Source organism: Cyphomyrmex costatus, unplaced genomic scaffold, assembly GCF_001594065.2.
Source record: "Cyphomyrmex costatus isolate MS0001 unplaced genomic scaffold, Ccosl1.0 scaffold474, whole genome shotgun sequence".
Lineage (NCBI taxonomy): Eukaryota > Metazoa > Arthropoda > Insecta > Hymenoptera > Formicidae > Cyphomyrmex > Cyphomyrmex costatus.
The window spans coordinates 1,427,041-1,447,341 of record NW_017279009.1 but is presented as its reverse complement, the minus strand read 5'-3'; the positions used below and the strand labels follow the sequence as shown (position 1 = coordinate 1,447,341).

Sequence of the window (20,301 nt, the reverse complement as noted above, 5' to 3'; positions counted from 1 at the left end):
AGTAGTCCAGTCGCCTGTAGATAAAAAAATGTTTAATTTAATCAATGCTGTAAGATTTATGTATATATATATATATATATATATATATATATAAAACATAGTTTTATTTATAATAGTTTCAAATTAAATGGTCATATATATATATATATATATAATGAAATAAATATACAAATATAAAAAGATAAGCCCTAAATTTATATTAATTTTTAAAAACAGAAATGCATGTCTTTCTCTCTGGAATTTGTAAGTTATACAGTATAAAAGTTTGCTTATTACTGTTTGTCTTCTTCCAATGACGATAATCTTTCTTCATACATTTCAGCAAACTTACTGTCTGTATTCTTAATAGCTGCCAACAAAGAATTTTTCTCATATTGTGACCAATTACTACTCCACTCTCTGAAAAGTTTGACCCGACACTGAAACAAACTCGGTGGTCTGTCGGATTCACAATTTAACTTCTCCATTCCAGTCACCAATCCATTCACAAGTCCTGCAGGTCCGCAATTCTCCAGCAACACGCTCAGAAAATCATTCCGCTGCATCTCGGACCATTCTTGAAACCATTCTATCATGTAACGCAGTTGAACCTCGTTTGACAACATAGTAGACATGTTTTCGCTTAAAAACAAAAATTTCAAGTCAGCCATTGTATGTATGTTGTCAAACGAAATATAAAATTAGTTATAAATACATTTTTATTAATTTTGAAGATCAAGAAAAAAATGTATAAAATATTTTGACAAAAATTTGAAAACAGTTTTTAGGGTAACTATATTTATAAAATGCCGGTAAAAATTTAGTAATAACTATCAATTGATTATATTTGCACAAATATTTTGTATAATAAAAAATGTACAACTGTCATTACAAACATATATATTTTAGGTTACCTTATACGCATTTGTTATTTAATTAAAAACAGAAATTTAATATAAAAAAATAATACAAAAAATGAACGAATGACAAAATAAAGTATCTGAACACTTATTATACTCAATTCCTTTAATAAAAAGTAACTTACAAATAGCTTGCAAGGTAATTTCTCAACCGTGATATATATATATGTATGTATGTATATACATACATACTTATATATCATATATATATATATACACACACGTGAGAAGTATACTACAAATTATATATAAATATAATTTTATAAATCATACAAAACATTATATTTCATTGCATTTCTAGGTACATCACTAAACACGACTGACAATTTTCTAATTTTTGTTTACTTACATCACGTCTCTATAACCAGATGAATCAAATTGATAACAGTATTTAAGCCAAAGAATTATTCTTATTGCCGTAAGAATAGAACCAGTACGTAATATCGAAAAAAAAAGGATCGCGCGAATACTCCCGTTAGGTTAGGAATGCCATTCTCGATAGAAACATAGCTAGATGATCTGAGAAATATATAGCCCGAACAAAAAAGGAAAAATAATCGAATTGATGTGCGCAACGGCAAATTACCAAGTAGAGTTCGTGAATCTTGGTCAGGCTGTTCGTACCGCCACGTCTGTCGTCACTTAACAGTTAACGGCTATTGTTCTCACTCAGGAAGCGCGACGCGTGTTATCACGTTCTAGCCATTTGTCATTATGGGTACAGCGAATTTGATAAAAAATGAATTCCGCACTTCGGAATCGTGCAGTTGGAACTGGAGGTGAAAACGTATTTATAAAACGACACTCGTACACTCTATTGAAGCATTAATAGTGTAATATTTATTAATTAACTACACAACTTAAGACGACAATTTGCATTTTTTGGGGTTAGCCCGCATGTCATCTTCCTCCTTTTCCTTCTCTTCTTCGGCGGAGTCCGAGTCAATGTCATCCGAAGAGCTCGATTGATTTGTCATTTCTGCCAAATTGCAAAAATCGAACTGTATATAAATTACACAAGAGGCAAAAATTATTTACAACCATTACGCGTACGTACAATCGAGCTATTAAACGTATGTATGCACTTACCGCTGGACACATCTCGCCGTTGAATGAGCGTGGTTAAAAAACTGTTGATCTCTGACTGCGTATCTCGCAGATTTTGCATCAATGCTTTCAGGTCGTCCCCATCAGACCGGACAGTCTCGTGGATGCACTTTTCCTCGTCATATATTTTTACTCGTACGCCAGTAATGCTCATTGCGTTCCTACGAAATGTTTGAATTTGAATTTCACGTGCATATTATGGTGCCTTCGTGCTGTCACACGCAAGAGCGTGTAATAATCTTATACGAACCGCGCGTGGCGCGGCAAGCGCAGACCAGCGTAGAGTGGCACGGACTTCTGCTGACGAGCATCATCTTTACTTGGTTAACATTTGATAAACAACAAGGATGAAATGATTCCATGAGCGTTGTGAGCGTTACTCCGGATTTACAATAGATTTTTAAGACATATATCATAAGAAATGAATTACAGTCAATTATTCTCCTCGTATTAGACTGTAATTGATCCATTTTTTACGGCTTAAGGCTTAATCCGGATTTAAATGTGGAACACAATCTATTATATTTAAACTGCTAAGGCTGCGTTCTATTAAACGCTCACGAGCATCAGTTTTCCTTGTTTGACATTAGATAAATAACAAGGATGAAATGATTTCACGAGTGCTGTGAGTGTTAAGTGGAACGCAGTCTAAGAACATGGTGGAATTACACAAGATGTTGTATTTCTGAAGATACGCAATAGCAAATAATTTAAATGCAAAATAGTGCATTTTGCTCCCAAATGCATCTGAATGTAACATTTGATAATTTGATTTAATTTTTTCGGGTTTTTATATATTTGAAATATCGTATTAAGTAACTTAAAAAGTATAAATTTAGGGTGTGTTCCGTTTCACGCATGATGTGCATAATGTATCGTTTATTCTTGTTGCTCATCACATGTTAAATAAAGACAATTGGTGCATTATGCACCTATAGGGGATAGCATTTAGGGACAATCGAGAAATTTTTGATTAATTATGTCGCCATATGCGCAAATAATAAAGTTGAAAACACAATAATGAAAAACACAGGCAATGGAAATAGGGAATAAGAGATTTCAATCTTATTTCAAGCTTATTCTTCGAAATTTTCGATATATCTCGATATTTTTTCCTCACCCTATATATGACAGTTCTTAATAACTGTAATCATAAATATAATGATTCAACAAATTTGTAAAGAGACCATTATATATTAGTAAAAAAAGTATTGCATTTATATCATTGCAGATTAAAATCATATATCTATATAGAAACAATATATAATATATTTATATATTAAATTATATGTTTATTTGTAAATCTAAGATTTTATTTTGATAATAAATTATTTCTGCACACGTTTAATATATTGTTATCAATTTCAATTAAAATCTAAAATATAACAATTTTTTAAATAAATTTATGTTTATTTTCATATATTTTTAACCTAAATCTTTATTAGATATGTCACTTTTTATAGCATTAATATTTAAATTAAAAATAAATTTTTAACCTGATAATGTTCTTAATTCACAATATTGCAAGTATACACAAATTTAGTTAAAATATAGAATTTTGCTTTATGCTTTATACAAGGTTGTATTACGTATAAGATTATATAGAAAATATATAAGAAAGTATATAAATATCGGCTAAAATATGCTATTTGTTGATTTTTTTTGTATTTAATATTATATTCTTTATGGACATAATTTTCATTACAATTAACATTACAGTAGACAATGGAGTTCTGCATTATGCTATATTGCTATATTCTATTGTTAATGAGATAAAATTTCATTTCTGATTAAGCATAATGTGATGGAGGTACTATTAAATCTTGTAAGACGGCTAATTGCTCTTCCGTGAAACATTGAGCATGGCCTTTCATTCCTGTCCAACCTTCGTAATGTGTCCGTTTGAAATCATTTAAAGTTTTCCTTATTGTCATCTATAAAATTCACATATTTATTTTAAACAAATTAATTAAAACTCTTATTGATAATCATATAATTAATATAGTTTTACTAATGCATAATTTACTTGTCTTAATTAATTACATGATTTTGTTATATAACTTTGTGACATTATTATTATTATATACGATTAAATTACCGGTATAGGCTGTGGATCATTCATGTGAAGGCCGAGATGTTCGAAGATTGGAGGTACATATTTGGGTACATCGTACGGATGAGCATTAATGAAAGCACACAGTCCAAGAACACCACCATGCCGTATACGTATCGCATCATTTTTGTTTCCCAATGTATCTTGATTGATAGAAGTATTTTTCTTTTGCAACTGAGTCTTTGCTTTTCTCTTGAACTCCCCCTAAAACCACAATTGCAAATATTCAGACGTCAAATTTTCTCAATATTTAAAGTTAGAAAATTATAGACAATCTTTAGAAACTTGCCAGTAATTTTTCTTGATCTGTGATAAATGTGCAATGCAATAATCCACCGAGTACTTGACTAGCCTTCTCTCTGACCTCTAAACGATCATCTTCTAACAAATGCAAAACGATATCTTTAACGCAATTAATCCACAACGTGTTACTAAGAATTGTGCCCATGTTGTGAAAAACCAATACTTGAAGAAATTCCAAGCTAGTGAACCTGGCAGACCACGATGAATGTTCGGATACTTTTTTCACTGCAGTCAACGCTATCGACATATCCTCTGGCAACGTGAATGCCTTGGCAAGTGTTGCCAAAGTACGTAAACATGATTTATTAAGCTCCTCATCCGCTTCAGAGTTTTCTAATTGACATATGATCGGAAATATTTTGTAAAATCCTGGAGACATGATACACTGTGAAGGAGCCAGGCTAATTGTAATCCATTTGCAAACAGTTTTCAACAATCTTACGGGCATCTCCTGTTCTTCTATACTGGATCTCGATGTTTCTTTTGATTCATCGATCGAAACGTTAGCCACCTTTTTTAATAAAGTTTCATTTTTGTCAAGATTGCTTAGTTTGACATCATTATCTTTTTTAAGTTGTTCTAATCTCGGTACAATTTTGTCGATTAAAATCTGCATTCGCGGAGTCACAGTATCAGTTGAATTGTACGGGAATCTCAAATCAGCGTTGAATATAGTGACCAACACTGATCCCAGACGGTCTCGGACATTCTGAAATGGATTTGTCAGCAATCGATTCTCCGAGCGCACCAGCAAACGTTGCAACAGTTCCATTACCCGCCATGATTGTTGAGTTAAAGCGGATTGCAATATGTACAAGCGACCGCATTCCTCGAACGAGTCTTTCAGTGGCGGCTCCTCCATCAAACACTCGAGTAGCCAGTGGTGCCTATTAGGATCCCTATGTTGTTGCATTGTCGCGAAGCATACACCCCAATCTGTAACGGTTTCTTCCGTCAGATTTGCGATCGCGATTCTTATGATGGGTAATAATGCCTGCCACAGGTCAAGTGTCATTTGGAATGGCCAATGTTTGGCGCCTCTGACTATCCCAGCTGCAATCTCCGCAGCGCATCGCTGACTGCTTTCATGCTTGTCCATCACCAGTCGTTGCAAATGTGGCAGAAAATGCTTTAAATGAATGATTCCATGATTGCGAAATACGCCCTTAAATAGAAAACACCTTAAAGCGCTGAATTTATCCTTGCCTTTTTTCTCCTCTAAACTGAAATAATTTATAAGCTTCTCAATGTTTTGCGGATCATTAAAAAAGGAATAGATCTCCCTCTCACAATCCGTCAATTCACGCGTGTCCGGATCAAGACAGGGTTGTTGAGACGAAGGTGCGTATACTTCCAAAACTTTTGGCCAAACGTAATAGCCTATGTATGGTTGGTGAACATATCTAGATTCGTCCCATTGTTTAGCAGTTAATGGACGAGTTTCGTAATTATATTGAAGCCAAGAATTATCAGCTCTTATACCGGGCATATTTCGCGATTTTTCTTCCTTTTTTATATTTTCTTTGGATAAGTTGGATACATCAATCGTTATCTGAAAGAAAATTATGTTTTAATATGTATAATTTAGGGAAAACTCACATTCTCTCTCTCCCCTCCCCCCCCCCTCTCTCTCTCTCTCTGCTTTTTGCCTACAAATTCGTTTATCTACGGGTGTATATTAATTACCTGCATTACTAATTGACTAATTTCAAATAATATAATTTTATTGGTACAACACTTAAAAATTACACGAAGAACCGACCAATGTAAACCGATGTGTGCAATTGAACTGTGTGCAAGTGCGCTGTTGCCTTTATCTACATCATATTTGCCGACAGTTTATTTGCGTACAAAAATTATTTCCTAAAGATTGCCTACATGTACTTTTGCTCACAAATAAAATTTTCAAAGACAAAATTATACGTATTATCGTCTATGTCCACAAACTCTTTTATGCGCAAATATAATAGGTTATTATTTGGAATACGAGTTATGCGTTAAAAATCATATTCTACGATTACGCATTTGAGGTTTTCACGGGTATTTTCTTCAATTATACTAGAAAGTTTGCGGGTTATCGCCGTGTCTTCATTATTGATGCCATATTCTATGACTACATGTGCATGCATTTTATGTATTAAATTGTTGTTCTATTAAATAAACGATTCTACAATATACAAAAATAATAGAGACCAAAAAGTTAATCAGACACTCTTATGCCTACAGAGGTAGTATATTAAAAATATATCTATTAACTCTCTCGTACCTCCGTTGTCTTTCCTAAAAGAGATGCATTTAAGATATGAAGACGGTTTTATAGGTTTTTAGGGGTACTCATTCCAAACTTACGATCAAAATTTAATCAAAATGGTCTAAAATTTAGATCAAAATTTACGCTTTTAATAAGAAACAATTACTTTCTTATAACAAGAAACAATTACTTTTGTTCTTATGCTTTTTTTTGTTTAAGGATATAATCAATATTTGCTATACAAAAATCTTATAAAATTTATGTACCTTCAAATGTTTTCGTTTTTGTTGTTTCAACATAAATGTCACTACTCTGGTAGCAATTTTTCTTTCTTGCAAAGAATCGTGTATAAGAGCTTGCAAAAAATAACGCACTAATTTTGCGGAATAAATTTGATCTGGTTGCACTAAGTCTCGTATGAAAGTCATCGCCATTAATCTGTGTCGCCAATGTAAGGATTCCTCGAGTATACAACGCAAAAGTTTATCGAGCAAATCATTATACGCCGTCAAATTAGATTGATTAAGTTGCTTCAAATTCCGTGCACCTTCTTCTACTTCGTTTTGATCAGGCTGTGGCAAAGTTGGTTGTGGGAAGTGTTTCCACAACGCTTGTGCAGCTGTCAAACACATGTCGGATATTTCAAGCTCGAGCGTATTTAAACAGAAATATTTACTTATAGTCTCTACAATGCTCTGTTTTAGGCGAATCACAGAAAGTTTTTCGGACGGTTTGGAAAGCACAATGGCAGGCCATAATGTCAATATATCCAAATCTCCTTGCGTGATAATTGGAGTATGTTGTGGTCCGAGTAACATATACAGAACACCCTATTTTTAAATATTTTATAAAAATTTATTATCAATATTTTCCTAATATATAATTATTTTTATATACAGTGTTTGCTGGTATCTAGATGAAATTATTTAGCTATTCTAGATGAAATGGCTTCATCGGATCTCTTTACCAGAATATAATCATTTTAAAAAATAAAAAAAGCTCTAATGTAAAAAAAACATACAATTAAAAGAAAATAAGAGCTATGAGTCAACGCTAGATGTTTGTTGCTAAATATTTTTAACAAATATAATCTAAACACACATTTCAACCTACATTAGGCCATTTTTAATGTTGTTAATAATATTCCATTGCTAGAAGCTGAAAAGCACACCTAATACTGGCAAACATTGTTTACATATATACATGTATGTATATGTCGTTTCTAATATCTAGCATTTCCAACATCTCTTACCTTATATGCATCGTGATGTTCTTCGGTATCTCTCCCCAAAATATCGAAGAAATGCGGCATTATAAGCATGTAAGAATATGGGAAAGTTTTAAAAGCTGAGAAAAGACTGGCTTGAGCTTTTGATCGTACATCCGCGTATCTGCCTATGGCCAAAGTGAACAGTTCCAATATTATTCGTTTATGGGTTTCTGTAAATGCGACTAATTGCGCGACCAATCTGGTTTCGTGCTGAATGTCACAGCGATTCATTATCACCGAAGCTATATGACTCTTATTTCCTACCAATTTATCTTCAAATGTCTTTTTGGTGATTAAGAGACCTTTACGTCGTCCAACACGCTCGCGTAATCGTACCTTTCCTAGTAACAGACTAGTCCAAATCTATGATATAAGAAAAATATTCTTAAAAATCTCAAGTGGTTAATGAAGAATTTATGTAGATTAAAAAAAATCCTTGATATATAAGTCCATTTTAATCCACAGTAGAATACCTAAAAATCCTTAAATTAAAAACAATGTTTTTCAGACAAAAGTTGCTCAATTACAAGGAGAAAAGAAGATGGTAACTTTAATTGACCTTAAAAAAATGTCTGTAAAGTCAAGTTAAAATTAGCCAAAATATTTTATATGGCGAAATCATATGTATATTTTTTACATAATATGATTCCTCTAATTCTATATATAAAAGTATAATATAATATTAAGTAGAGATATAAAAAAAACCAACAGTTTACGAGATATTTTATACTTTCTGGCACTTACTTATATTGACATATAATATTAAATATAGGTAAATAAATGTTTTTTGAAATAAGCTATGTGTTTTCTTTATACATCTATTGATTCTGAATTCATTATTCTGTTGATAAAGATATTAAACACGATTATCAAAAAATAAATAGTTTATGAGATATTTAATATTTCTCTTCAATATGTATTAGAATAAAGTATATAATGTCTCATAATACACAATATTTGATAAATTATTGGTTTTTTATTTATAACGTTAAAGACATCATTTTGTGAATGCAATTTATTCTGAAATGTTATGTCAAAAACAAAAGTACCTAGGTACTCTTAAAATAATAATGACATTCATGTCACCTCAAAAAAATAACTTTTTTCGAATATTAATTATATTATTAATCCCCCTTCAAATCATACAACCTTTTCTGAATCATTTTACATATTTCAAGTGTTAAAGTTAAAATGAGACATCGTGTATACTTTCAAAATGGCTGATATATGCATACATACCCGTATTAATGCAAAGAAACTCTTCGTATTGTCTTCCGCGTTCTCGAGCATTGCCTGTTGGATTTGACTCATAATCCCGGCAAGATAATGTCGAACATTGCTTCCATCAGGCATTGTAACATATCTCTTTATTCCACATGTGGGTATTAGAGATATATTCCATTTCACGGAAGACTTGATCAAATCGAGTGGTGTTTCTGTCCATAATGGTAGAACAGATTCGGAACCTCTAATAATACTGCATACAATGTTCAAACTGGCGAGTAATTCTTCCCTGTACACAGTTTATTTATTTATATTCATTAAGTTGAAATTTTTAATTTTTTTAATTAAAAAATTTATGTATAAAAATATGTATTTTTAAATACTACTTTATATGTATATCTGTAAAGAGGTCAAAATGTGTGCCTCTATTTTTGTTGATAGTTTAAATCTTAATTAAGAACAACCATAAGTAATACAATGTAAATGAAATAAAAACTATATGAACTAACCTACTTAATATGCTAGTATCTTTGCAATATCTATTAAGTTTGTCAATTTGAACCGTTAAATATCTTGAGAATATTCGTTGTATAGCAGCGATTTCTTCTTCACCAGGAATATACCAATTGATGAAGAAATTATCAAGATCTGCACTTTGACCCCATTCTCTAACGTAAGGATAGTTGGAATCATTATAGCCTCTTTTATTTGATCCATATTGCCATGGAGTTATCGTCGATAATGACGACAGAATAGACTTCAACAGATGACTGGCCAATTTATTGCCGTCTATCGATTTCAAAAGAAGTATGCGGTCGAGAACTTCGAACAGTGTATCCATATGTGGTATTAAATTATTGCCAGGTGTGTCAACGATTGCAGACAGTATGAGAATAGCATGTGAAAGACGGTGATCTAGGTTTTCCTCCTTTAAGATGTCCTCTTCCTCGCTTACTAACGGCAAAATCGTTTGTGCGAGTGCAGGCAATAGCGCGCGCAAAGTTTCGCGTCCATTGATATGAGAAAAACTATTATATACGGCTGCCGCTAGTTGGCCTGCGACCTTGGTCTCGAGAATCCGCTCAGTCATAAATGTGCGTAACTTATGCAGGGCGCTTTCAAAGATTACATCACTCATTTCACTTAAAAGAGTTGAGCATACGCCGGATAGCACTACTTCTGCAACCGACTCCAATTTGCTTTTCGAGTTACCACCGCGGTTTTCGAGTCGCACATTCTCTGATGAGCTGGAATCTATGAACATGAACACTCTATCCAGGAATTGCAATACGAAATCTTCAAAGCGTGCCGTTGCCTCGCAGATTATCCTCTCTTCCTCTGTCATGATTGCGGTCGATCTGGAAGAGTCCACAATAGGGATCAACGTAGCATAAACGGAAATAAGACGAAACGTAGCAAAAGTTTTTCCAACGTCATTTGGATCAATTCCGGGTAACAACAAAAATAATAGCGGCATTACATGCATCGGCCCTTCTGAATAAGCATAATCTGTGAAAGATAAAAGAGAAAAATAGATGTACGATCTCTACAAAAAATATGTACTAATTACATCTCACGTAGTAAAACACATTTTTTTTAAAAAGGTAATTTTGTACGAATAATAATATAATTATATTGTTAAAATTCATGTTTCTATTTGATTTAATTCAAATATGTTGATTTGATTCAAATTTGAAAGAACTAAGATTCGATTCGACGTAAAAAAAACCTTGAATCAACATTTCTATTCTAAGTTTAGAAAAAGTATTAAAAAATTTTATCTCAAATATCTCTGTGCAACATAACTATAAGTACAAGTTTTATACCTTTGTTTATATTCCTAGAACCTTGCACCATTGGTCTGGCAACAGATACCATACAAACCATTGAAGCTGTAAGTTTATGTGGCTCAGTCAAGGAATCAAATGTAGAGTGCATTCTTTCCAACATGTCCGGTATTACTAAATTCGGTCTCATATTAGCTAGATGCTGTAGAGCTTGACATGCATCATTTATACAAAATTTATTAAACATAGCCGTCATAGCTACTGGCAATATACTCTTAACAAAAGCATCAACGTCAGAATCAGTTAATTTGTAATTGTCAGGAATTGGAGTTTCCCAAGTTGGTTTCCTGTATCTCTCTCTGAAATCGCATAAAAATTGAAGTCTATATACTAAAATAATATATTTTTTAATATTTAATAATAATTAAAAAATAGTATAGGACTTCCCTCGATATTTAACAAATTACAGACAAAAATATATAAGAGTCAGCGCGGTACCTTATGCGCAAATATATATATATATATATATATATATATATACACTTAATACTTGTCTGTAATTTATTTTAATATTTAGTCCAGTAGAATTAGATTGAAAAATAATCGTTTCAGGAAAAAAATTGTAATCTAGCATTTCTTTTAATGAAAAGGCCAGGAAGGAAATATGTGTATAATTTTTTTTTCTCTTCTGAAAAATCAACTAACACAATTTTTTTCGTATATTTCTTATATACATTTCTGTTTTGATGGCTTTTTGAAACTGTTCGTGAGAAGAAATGTCACAGTGTACAATTTTTTTTTTCATTCAAACCCTAATTCTATTAAACTAATTATATTTTCTAGGTACTTGTAGTAATTAAAAAAAAAAAGAGGAAAGAGGAAGCAAAAAAGATAAGAAAAAATAAAAGAGAAAGAAAACGAAAGAAATAGAAGAAATAAAAAAAAGGTAGACGAAAAAAAAAATATTAAGTCTACATACATGTGCAAACGCATGATAAAATGATATGGAAGTCTGACAAGGAGTTCCTTTAATTTTACCATCCACCGCCCAAAGTTTGCTGGATAAAAATATGTTTCTATAGTTTTCAAGAACTTTTCTAAATATATCTGTGTACTTGAGCCATTTCCCTGTAAAGTATAAGTATATGTATATATGTATGCAAAAATAAAATACAATGTAAAAATAAAATACAAGTACGACCATTTTTCACAGAATTATGCTTACTTGAAGTTATGCAAAATTTTGGTATAAATTTATGTTGGGATAATTTTATCAACGTGTATGTGTGTGCACGCACGCACGCACGCACACGTTGATAAAATTATCCTAACATAAATATATGGTAGTACATATATATATATGTACTAGCATATATTTTTATCCACGTTTTCAATATCTTACCAAAGTCGCTACTATCCACGTAGATATTGATGTCATCTCTATTTTGTGATTCAAATTGTTTGGCGTCTGTTTATATGTTACTGGCAAATTTAGGCATCGTATAAATCTAGTAAACATGAAGGGAATATACAATTCCCAATCAATATATCCAATATTAGAAGCTGCCAATGTTGCAATTAAATACATCATATTGTTTTCCCATTGTGGACCATTGTGGCATACCTTCCACATGGTCATAAACTCATCAAACCACAACTGATATCCAATAGAATGATGCTCAGGAGATAGTTGCAACGGTAAAAAACACTCTAAAATCTGAAGACTTCTGCTCATTGTTAATCCATCATGAGGACAGAGCTTCGGTCTTAATTCATCTAAGATTTCTTGGGTAGCGCTCAACTGTCACAATAATGTCACAAAATTAGTCATATAGCGAATCTGATCAAAATGATTCTTATCCTTAAGAAAAAATAGTTCGTTCTTACAGGAAAATAAATTTTTACAGACTCGATCACGCATTGTAACAAAGATTTTAACCACGAAAGGTTACGATGTATTCCAATCGAATTGTGCTGCAAACAATGTGTCATAATTTTATATAAAGGTCTCCACGGAAGTTCTAATTCCTTTGGACTAATTAATTTTGTTTTCCTGAAAAAAGCGGATGATATCAATCAAGAATTATGTCAAATAAATGCTATTCCATAAGAAAACAACTTTTGTAGGACAAGAAATCTATTCATTTTAACTAGATCTTTATCACATTTCTATCTCAAAGTTTAAATTACTTGAAACAATTAAATTAATAACATATTATGTCAATTGTGCTTCCGTTATATCTAAAAAAAAGTCAAAATTATATCTGTGCTCAGAGTCTTGTTTTTCTGTGCAAATGAAGTTTATTCTTTCATGGAACAGATTTTCTAATCACAACTTATCACATGTTAAAATTATATATAAACTATTTCTTTCAATCTTTCAGAATTTTCTTAAAGATACTTAAGAGAGAAAATATTTAATAATATAATAAATTATAGCTTAATCGACAATATATTTTTTTATTTCTATTTCACTTACTTTAACAATAAAATTAAAGTAGCAGAAAATTTGTTGATAAGGTTTGGATCCAAATTCGGTATGGTAACAAGCTCATACATTAATTTTATAAACGCTATGTGATCTTTTTTGCTAAACTTCATTCCATATAGTTCTATATATCTGAAAAACAATTTAACCTAATGTCATAATAAACTTGGTATAATTTAAAATATCAAAAAAAAGATAAGAGAAAATAGTATATTAAAAAGCAAATGGTACTCAATAAACTGACAAAGAGCTAACACAATACTTAATTAACATAAATTTAAAAACTAAGCTTATCAGAGATAGAATGTTCCCTAATGCAGGTAATTTACTTGCCCTTTTGTAATTGTCTCTAATTTTTTTATACAAATCAATTCTGTTATTCTAGAAACATTTACAAAAATATCAAGACAGAATTAGAATAGAAGACTGAATACAAGATATTTCACACCTTCTAATCCAAATATGTTCGAATAAAATCTTACAAATGCTTATTTTTTTATTAACTTACATTACATGCAAATTAATTAGAATCAACTTGTATAGAGAATATCATATAGATATACAAATTATATGCAATAAATTCTTCTTGATGTTATCAAAATAGAAAATGTCTTTCTTGCCTTTGAAAATATTTATCCCCTTCTTTGGGACAGAATAAAATTATATAACATAAACCCTTCTAATTTTGCTTCTCTACTCAAAATATGTAATTTTTCACTATTCTGTCTTTGTAATATATTTTATGTAAATTATTTATCATATATACGGTGTCCAAAAATTAGCGACTAAAAACATTACAGCAAGATATTTCAGAAAAAATTTAAGTAAAAAAAGTTATTTGAATTTTATTTTAAGTAGTTAGTTTCTGAGATATATAAGTCATTTAACTAATTATATGTAGATGCAACTTAATATCCATGAGTAAATGCTCACCAATACTATTGCACACACATCTCAAACTGATTACTATCTAAATATATAATTGGTTACATTTAAACTCTTATAGTTCAAAAATTATTGCTCAAAATTTACAAATAACTTTTTCATACTCAACTTTTTGAAATCTTTCTCGTTATAATATTTTTAGTCACAAATTTTGAAATGCATAATGTACATATTGTTTGTAATGTTTTTAATGCTCCTTTTCTGCAATTTTTCTTCATACAAATAATATTGAAAAATAAGATGGCTGATATTTTCCATTTACAAAAATTTCTCTCTGACGAGCTTACTTTCAATTCTTGTGAACTGCATTCCGTTATTCGCTGTAAATGTACTAAAAATTAGAGATTATGTCGGGTATGTTAAGTTAGCACCCCAACTATAGTACTCAGGAGTTCTGATTAGAATTCCCACTTCCCTTTGACGAGACGAAGAGTTCCCTATAGTTAATAACAAGAGTTCCGCTCAATAAACATTTTTTTACATTTTTTTAAAAATGGGGTGCTAACTTTTTATCGAATTTTGAAGTGGAATAGTTCTGAGCGGCTTAATAGCTTCAATTTGCGATTGCCTAGAATTCCTGATATGTAAAAAAATTTTCGAATATTAAAAAAAAATTAAAAATTTTTGAAAAATTAATTTTTAGATACAATAGTTCTGATGATAATTTCTGCTTCTTTTTGACGATACGAAGAGTTCTCTATGATTTTTAATGACATATACGCTTAATAATCATTTTTTAATAATTTTTTAAAAATGGGGTGCAACTTTTTAACGAAATTCAAGGTCGCATAGTTCTGATCAGCTTAACAGAAGTATTTTGTGAATACCTAGAGTTCTTGATACATAAAAAACATTTTTGAAGAATAATAAAGTTTAAAAAAAATAGTAGAAATCTTTGAAAATTTTCAATTTTTAAAGTGAGTATATCTCGGAAACCGTTGGTCCAATCGCTTTGAACCCTGATACTTTTCGACAGAACTCGTCGAGGACCGTCCAGAACTCTGATCAGAACTACTCGGTACTACCAAAAAATTTTGATTTCAAATTTTTTTCCAAGTCCCACGTCGGAAAATTTTTTGGGAGTACGGAGTAGTTCTGTTCGGAGTTCCGGACAGTTCTCAGCGAGTTCTGTAGAAAAGTATCAGGGCTCAAAGCGATTGGACCAATGGTTTCCGAGATATACTCTAAAAATTGATCTTCTGACAAATGTCGCTGTATCTTGCAAACCGTTGGTCCAATCGCTTTTTCACCTTACAGTTTTCGATAGAACTCGTCGAGAACTATAAGAAACGCTACTCATTGTCAGAACTACTCGGTACTCACAAAAAAATTTTCAAAAACTTCCACTATTTTTTTTAAACTTTATTATACTTCAAAAATGTTTTTTATGTATCAAGAACTCTAGGTATTCACAAAATAGTTAATTCTGTTAAGCTGATCAGAACTAGGCGACCTTGAATTTCGTTAAAAAGTTAGCACCTCATTTTTAAAAAATTATTAAAAAATGATTATTAAGCGCATATGTCATTAAAAATCATAGAGAATTCTTCGTATCGTCAAAAAGAAGCAGGAATTATCATCAGAACTATTGTATCTAAAAATTAATTCTTCAAAAATTTTTAATTTTTTTTTATTATTCGAAAATTTATTTACATATCAGGAACTCTAAGCAATCGCAAATTGAAGCTATTAAGCCGCTCAGAACTATTCCACCTCGAAATTCGATAAAAAGATAGCACCCCATTTTTAAAAAAAGTAAAAAAAATGTTTATTGAGCGGAACTCTTGTTATTAACTATAGGGAACTCTTCGTCTCGTCAAAAGGAAGTGAGAACTCTAATCAGAACTCCTGAGTACTATAGTTGGGGTGCTAACTTAACATACCCGATTATATCTTAAGGCACGTTAAAAAAAAATGACCATTAAAAATCTATAGTTATTGTAACATATAATAAGGTTCGTTCTTTTTAGCTGCACTTTTTTTACATGATTTATCTTTTCTACTTTCTTTCAACATAAACAGAAAAGGAAGATAAATCATACAAAAAATTCATCAAAAACAAACACAGATCTATACATGATCAGGACTCGCAGTAAATAACGAAACTTTTACACTAATTGTAAAAGCCCCAACACACACTTTTGCATAACGCATAAAGCATGTACATAAGAAATTTCATTGGCCCATTTTCTTATGCATGAGTCAATGGACTAATCAAATTCTTTATGTATATGGTTTATGTGTTATGCAAAAGTCTGCTCGCTTAAAATATTTTACTTAATCATTAAGTTAGTTATGTAATCCATATGTGCGTTTTTGTTTTAAATCATTATATAACTCAGGTTCTAAATCAAAATTTTTAGACCGCAATTGATATTTAGGTGTAAAATTTTTTTCTAGCATTTCTACTTTCTTGAATAATTACTTCATTAATAATTCTGTAATTAATTTATTACAGATAATTTAATTATATATAATATATTAAAGATAAACAAAAATAATTCATTAGTCGAATATGTGACAATAAGATAAAAAAAATCATTTCCTTTATTTTACTTCCAACCTTTTTATATTTCTTCATAGACAATTTTTTCATTTCAATCTAATTTTTAAGAAACTAACTCTTTTAAGAACTAAATAATTGTGATCAAAAAATTTAGTTAAGATCCAAAATACAAGGTAAAATAAAAGCGTTTAGGGATTACTTGAAACTTCATGGGTTAATCTGATGAGTATTATCTGTCCCTAAGTCCAATCAGAGTTCTTCTACAATGCGTCGGTAATTGAAATTCCTAAGTAGTCCTAATGCCTGTTCTACAATAGTTTCAAGCTGTAAGAAATTGATTTAATTACAGTTGAATAAAAAAAAATAGTTATAAATGGTTAATTTCTTATTATGGTTTGTGATCTTATTGTTGAACAAGGTTAAGTTTAATTCTTAATCTAGATGATGAAGTTGATCAATAGCCAACTTGAATGATTAAGGTTAAGAATGATTAATGGGCCTTCTTAATAATAAGCCATTATTTAAGTTTTAACTGTTAAATCATAAGAAATTTACCAATTACAATCGAATGTAAGAATAATCGACTGTGAGTGGTCAATTTCTTATGACTTAATACTTAAAACTTTTCGCAAGTGCCGAATTATATGAGTGATTGTTTATATAGAACTTCTTTCTAACATCTCCCCAAGGCGTCTAAGGTAGGTTTTCATTACATTGCCTTACTGATGAGTCCAGTAGTGGAAACCGGGACGAAACGCCAACTTGTGATATTCTTCGCAATCTTATTATTTTCACAGATTTAAAATTTTCATTACTTCATTATTAAATTTTAATATATGTCTTTCAACATATTATTAAGATCTAATAAGATGCTATAGGCATCAAAATTTGTTAGATAGATTGTCAATTTAACTAAAGTGATATTACTGCAGTAGTCAATACGTATGCGTCAATGCTGAAAATCCATCAGCGTCGCGAGGAGAACTACATACGCGGTACATAAATTCACACAATTATAATTAACACTAACATCCTGTTACAATGACTCGAGTAGGCATTTTCACTTCCTATGATTTTTAAATCTTACGAGTCTACGGATATCATCATTCAATATATATTTAATACTTAAAACTTAGGTAATGGCTTATTATAGAAGGCCTATAAGATTTCGGATTACCGATTCTACCGACTCATTGTAAAATCTCCACTAAACATTTAGAATTTTTTGCTTTCTTTAAAGGATTGTGCACAATCAAGAAAATGGGGAACAGAAAATAAAAATTTTTACTTATTAGAAATTATGTGCTATGGAATTGACAGTTTATAATAAGACTTGAAATTTTTCATTTTCTGTTCCTTTAATTGTGTACAGTTCCTTAAAGAAAGATAAAAAGCTTTTCTTTTACAAACATAATTGATATAAAGGTCATTCATCTTTATTATTTGTTGGACAAAAAGGATAAAACGATTGTTCTAAAAGGAAAACAACATTTGCATATTTCACAAAGTATTTCTAGGCTACGTTCGAAAATATCATCTAGGTTTCCCCGAATATCATCTTATCCTTGTTATTCATTCAATGTTAAATAAGTATAAGACGATACACGAAGGTACTCAGGTGATATTTTCGAACAGCTGTAAAAACAAAAATTTTGTCGCTTACAAAGTCAATTTATGGGACCAAAAGACGCATCCTGGTATTAGCTCACGTAGCATGACAGCGCGTCCCAAATTTCCTTTGATCTCAGCGAGCCACGTACGCGACTCCGCGTCAAGCTCATTTGCATAGGGTAACCATTTATTATACGTCAACTCCTTTTGCGGACGAAATTCTTCAAGATCTGTCTCAAATGATGACAAAGACGGCATCGTCGAATTGTTCTCCGGGTTCTCCATGTCACGATCGCACTCGTTTGTCATGATCTAGCACGTATTAAACAGTTAATAGTTAAAACTGATTAATCGATGCTACGTTCGATGACGAATAACACGATAATAACTTGCACGCAGTTAAATCTACGACAACTTGCTTATTCTCGTTCATTTTCAACAAGTCATGTTTGCGTTCTAGGAGCCATGTTTTACATTCAAATAATCTGAAGTAAGCTATTTTACGAGACAGTGCTGCCATTCGAGAGAATGGGTGCGATTAGAGAACCTCTAGTAGAGAGAATCGCCAACTTGGTCACGTGACCAATTACGTGATTGGCTGGAGGAAATGAGCAGATTTGAGCATCTCGACACCAACGCATGACGTCAGAACACATGGCGGCCCCATCGTTCGCAATGAAATATTTACGTCCCGATTAAATGGTCCGAGGTCCGGGAACGCCGTCGGGGTACACGAAAACGAAAAGTCTACTAGAGGTTCTCTAGGTGCATCCAGAAGCACGACCGCTCATTGAGCGCTCAGTGGGCTCTTGTATACCTGTTTGGTTTAACATACTTAGATCTAATAGAATATGCCAATCAGATAAAAAAGCTCATTGAGCGCTTAGTGAGCGGTCGTGTTTCTGGATGCACCTAAAGGTTGATTTATACTGGCCGTAAACTGTTAACTTATGCCGTAATCTGTAAAAATTGACCAATCACAGTCGAATGAGAGGGGAATAATCGATTATAATTGGTCAATTTTTACAGATTACGGCACAAGTTAACAGATTACGGCCAGTATAATCCAACCCTTAGAGTACGCATTGTCCGAAATTAGAAAAAGTGGGGTTAATCCTATCTAGGCTGCGTTCAAAAACATCACCCGAGTGCTCTCATATATCGTTTTATTTTTGTTGTCCAACCATGTTAAACAAGAATAAGACGATACATGGGAGTACTCTATCTGTGAGACGATTGTCTATTAGTCAGCCATTTTTAATACCAATGAATGAGTGTCATGATTGGCTAAAGCCCATGGCACATAGAAAAACGTAAGGCCGTAAACGTAATCAGTAAGCGAATTGACCAATCACAGTTGAGAACGTAAAGGTATTTTTTCATGCGCAGCACGCTGCAGCAGCAATTCGTTAACTATTGGTTAAGACAATTAATTTTATGTAAGCTAGATGACGCACTTCCGGCGCAAAATACATTTTGCCGCAGTTCGTTGAAGTTGAACCGAACGAACAGCAAGCAGCAAGCGGCAAAATCGAGGCAATATTATTTATTGCAATAAATATTAGGAAAATAAACGAAGAATGGCTTCGGATAAGGTACGAATGTTTGTAAATTAGATTATTTTATACTTTACACTTTACTTTTTCAAATTTGTGGTAAAGTATAAAATGATCTAATTTACAAACATGTATCCGTACCTTATCCGAAGCCATTTTTCGTTTATTTTCCTAATATTTATTGCAATAAATAATATTTTCATAATGAAACGACGGACATATTGTACGCTTTCTCGATTTT

At 31.6% G+C, this 20,301-nt stretch overlaps 2 protein-coding genes across 3 annotated transcripts; both read right to left on the bottom strand.

Moving 5' to 3' along the window:
- Positions 1-194: 194 nt before the first annotated feature.
- On the bottom strand, positions 195-2,266 carry LOC108778021 (uncharacterized protein C14orf119). Of its 2 annotated transcripts, none has more exons than XM_018545073.1 (3): positions 1,989-2,266; positions 1,486-1,900; positions 195-621 (listed from the first exon to the last, which is right to left on the bottom strand). In XM_018545073.1, exon 3 carries the CDS (start codon positions 612-614, stop codon positions 273-275), a length of 342 nt encoding a protein of 113 aa, XP_018400575.1. In that variant the 5' UTR covers positions 615-621; positions 1,486-1,900; positions 1,989-2,266; the 3' UTR covers positions 195-272. The 2 variants fall into 2 exon arrangements, with proteins under 2 accessions (XP_018400575.1, XP_018400573.1); XM_018545071.1 differs by having other exon boundaries at positions 1,486-1,878.
- A 1,461-nt stretch (positions 2,267-3,727) lies between these two features.
- On the bottom strand, positions 3,728-18,972 carry LOC108778073 (proteasome activator complex subunit 4B). The gene is made up of 13 exons (XM_018545168.1): positions 18,557-18,972; positions 13,434-13,574; positions 12,842-13,007; positions 12,357-12,755; positions 11,934-12,082; positions 10,994-11,313; positions 9,677-10,676; positions 9,183-9,456; positions 7,926-8,306; positions 6,940-7,503; positions 4,409-5,974; positions 4,105-4,323; positions 3,728-3,940 (listed from the first exon to the last, which is right to left on the bottom strand). Exons 1-13 carry the CDS (start codon positions 18,811-18,813, stop codon positions 3,797-3,799), a joined length of 5,580 nt encoding a protein of 1,859 aa, XP_018400670.1. The 5' UTR covers positions 18,814-18,972; the 3' UTR covers positions 3,728-3,796.
- Between the last annotated feature and the right edge of the window lie 1,329 nt (positions 18,973-20,301).

Coding starts and splice junctions, on each gene's coding strand:
- LOC108778021 (XM_018545073.1), bottom strand. CDS start 614: ATGTCTACTATGTTGTCAAACGAGGTTCAACTGCGTTACATGATAGAA.
- LOC108778073 (XM_018545168.1), bottom strand. CDS start 18,813: ATGACAAACGAGTGCGATCGTGACATGGAGAACCCGGAGAACAATTCG. Junction 5,975..6,939: donor AAAAACGAAAACATTTGAAG/GTACATAAATTT, acceptor ATTTTCTTTCAG/ATAACGATTGATGTATCCAA. Junction 3,941..4,104: donor ATGATCCACAGCCTATACCG/GTAATTTAATCG, acceptor TGAATTTTATAG/ATGACAATAAGGAAAACTTT.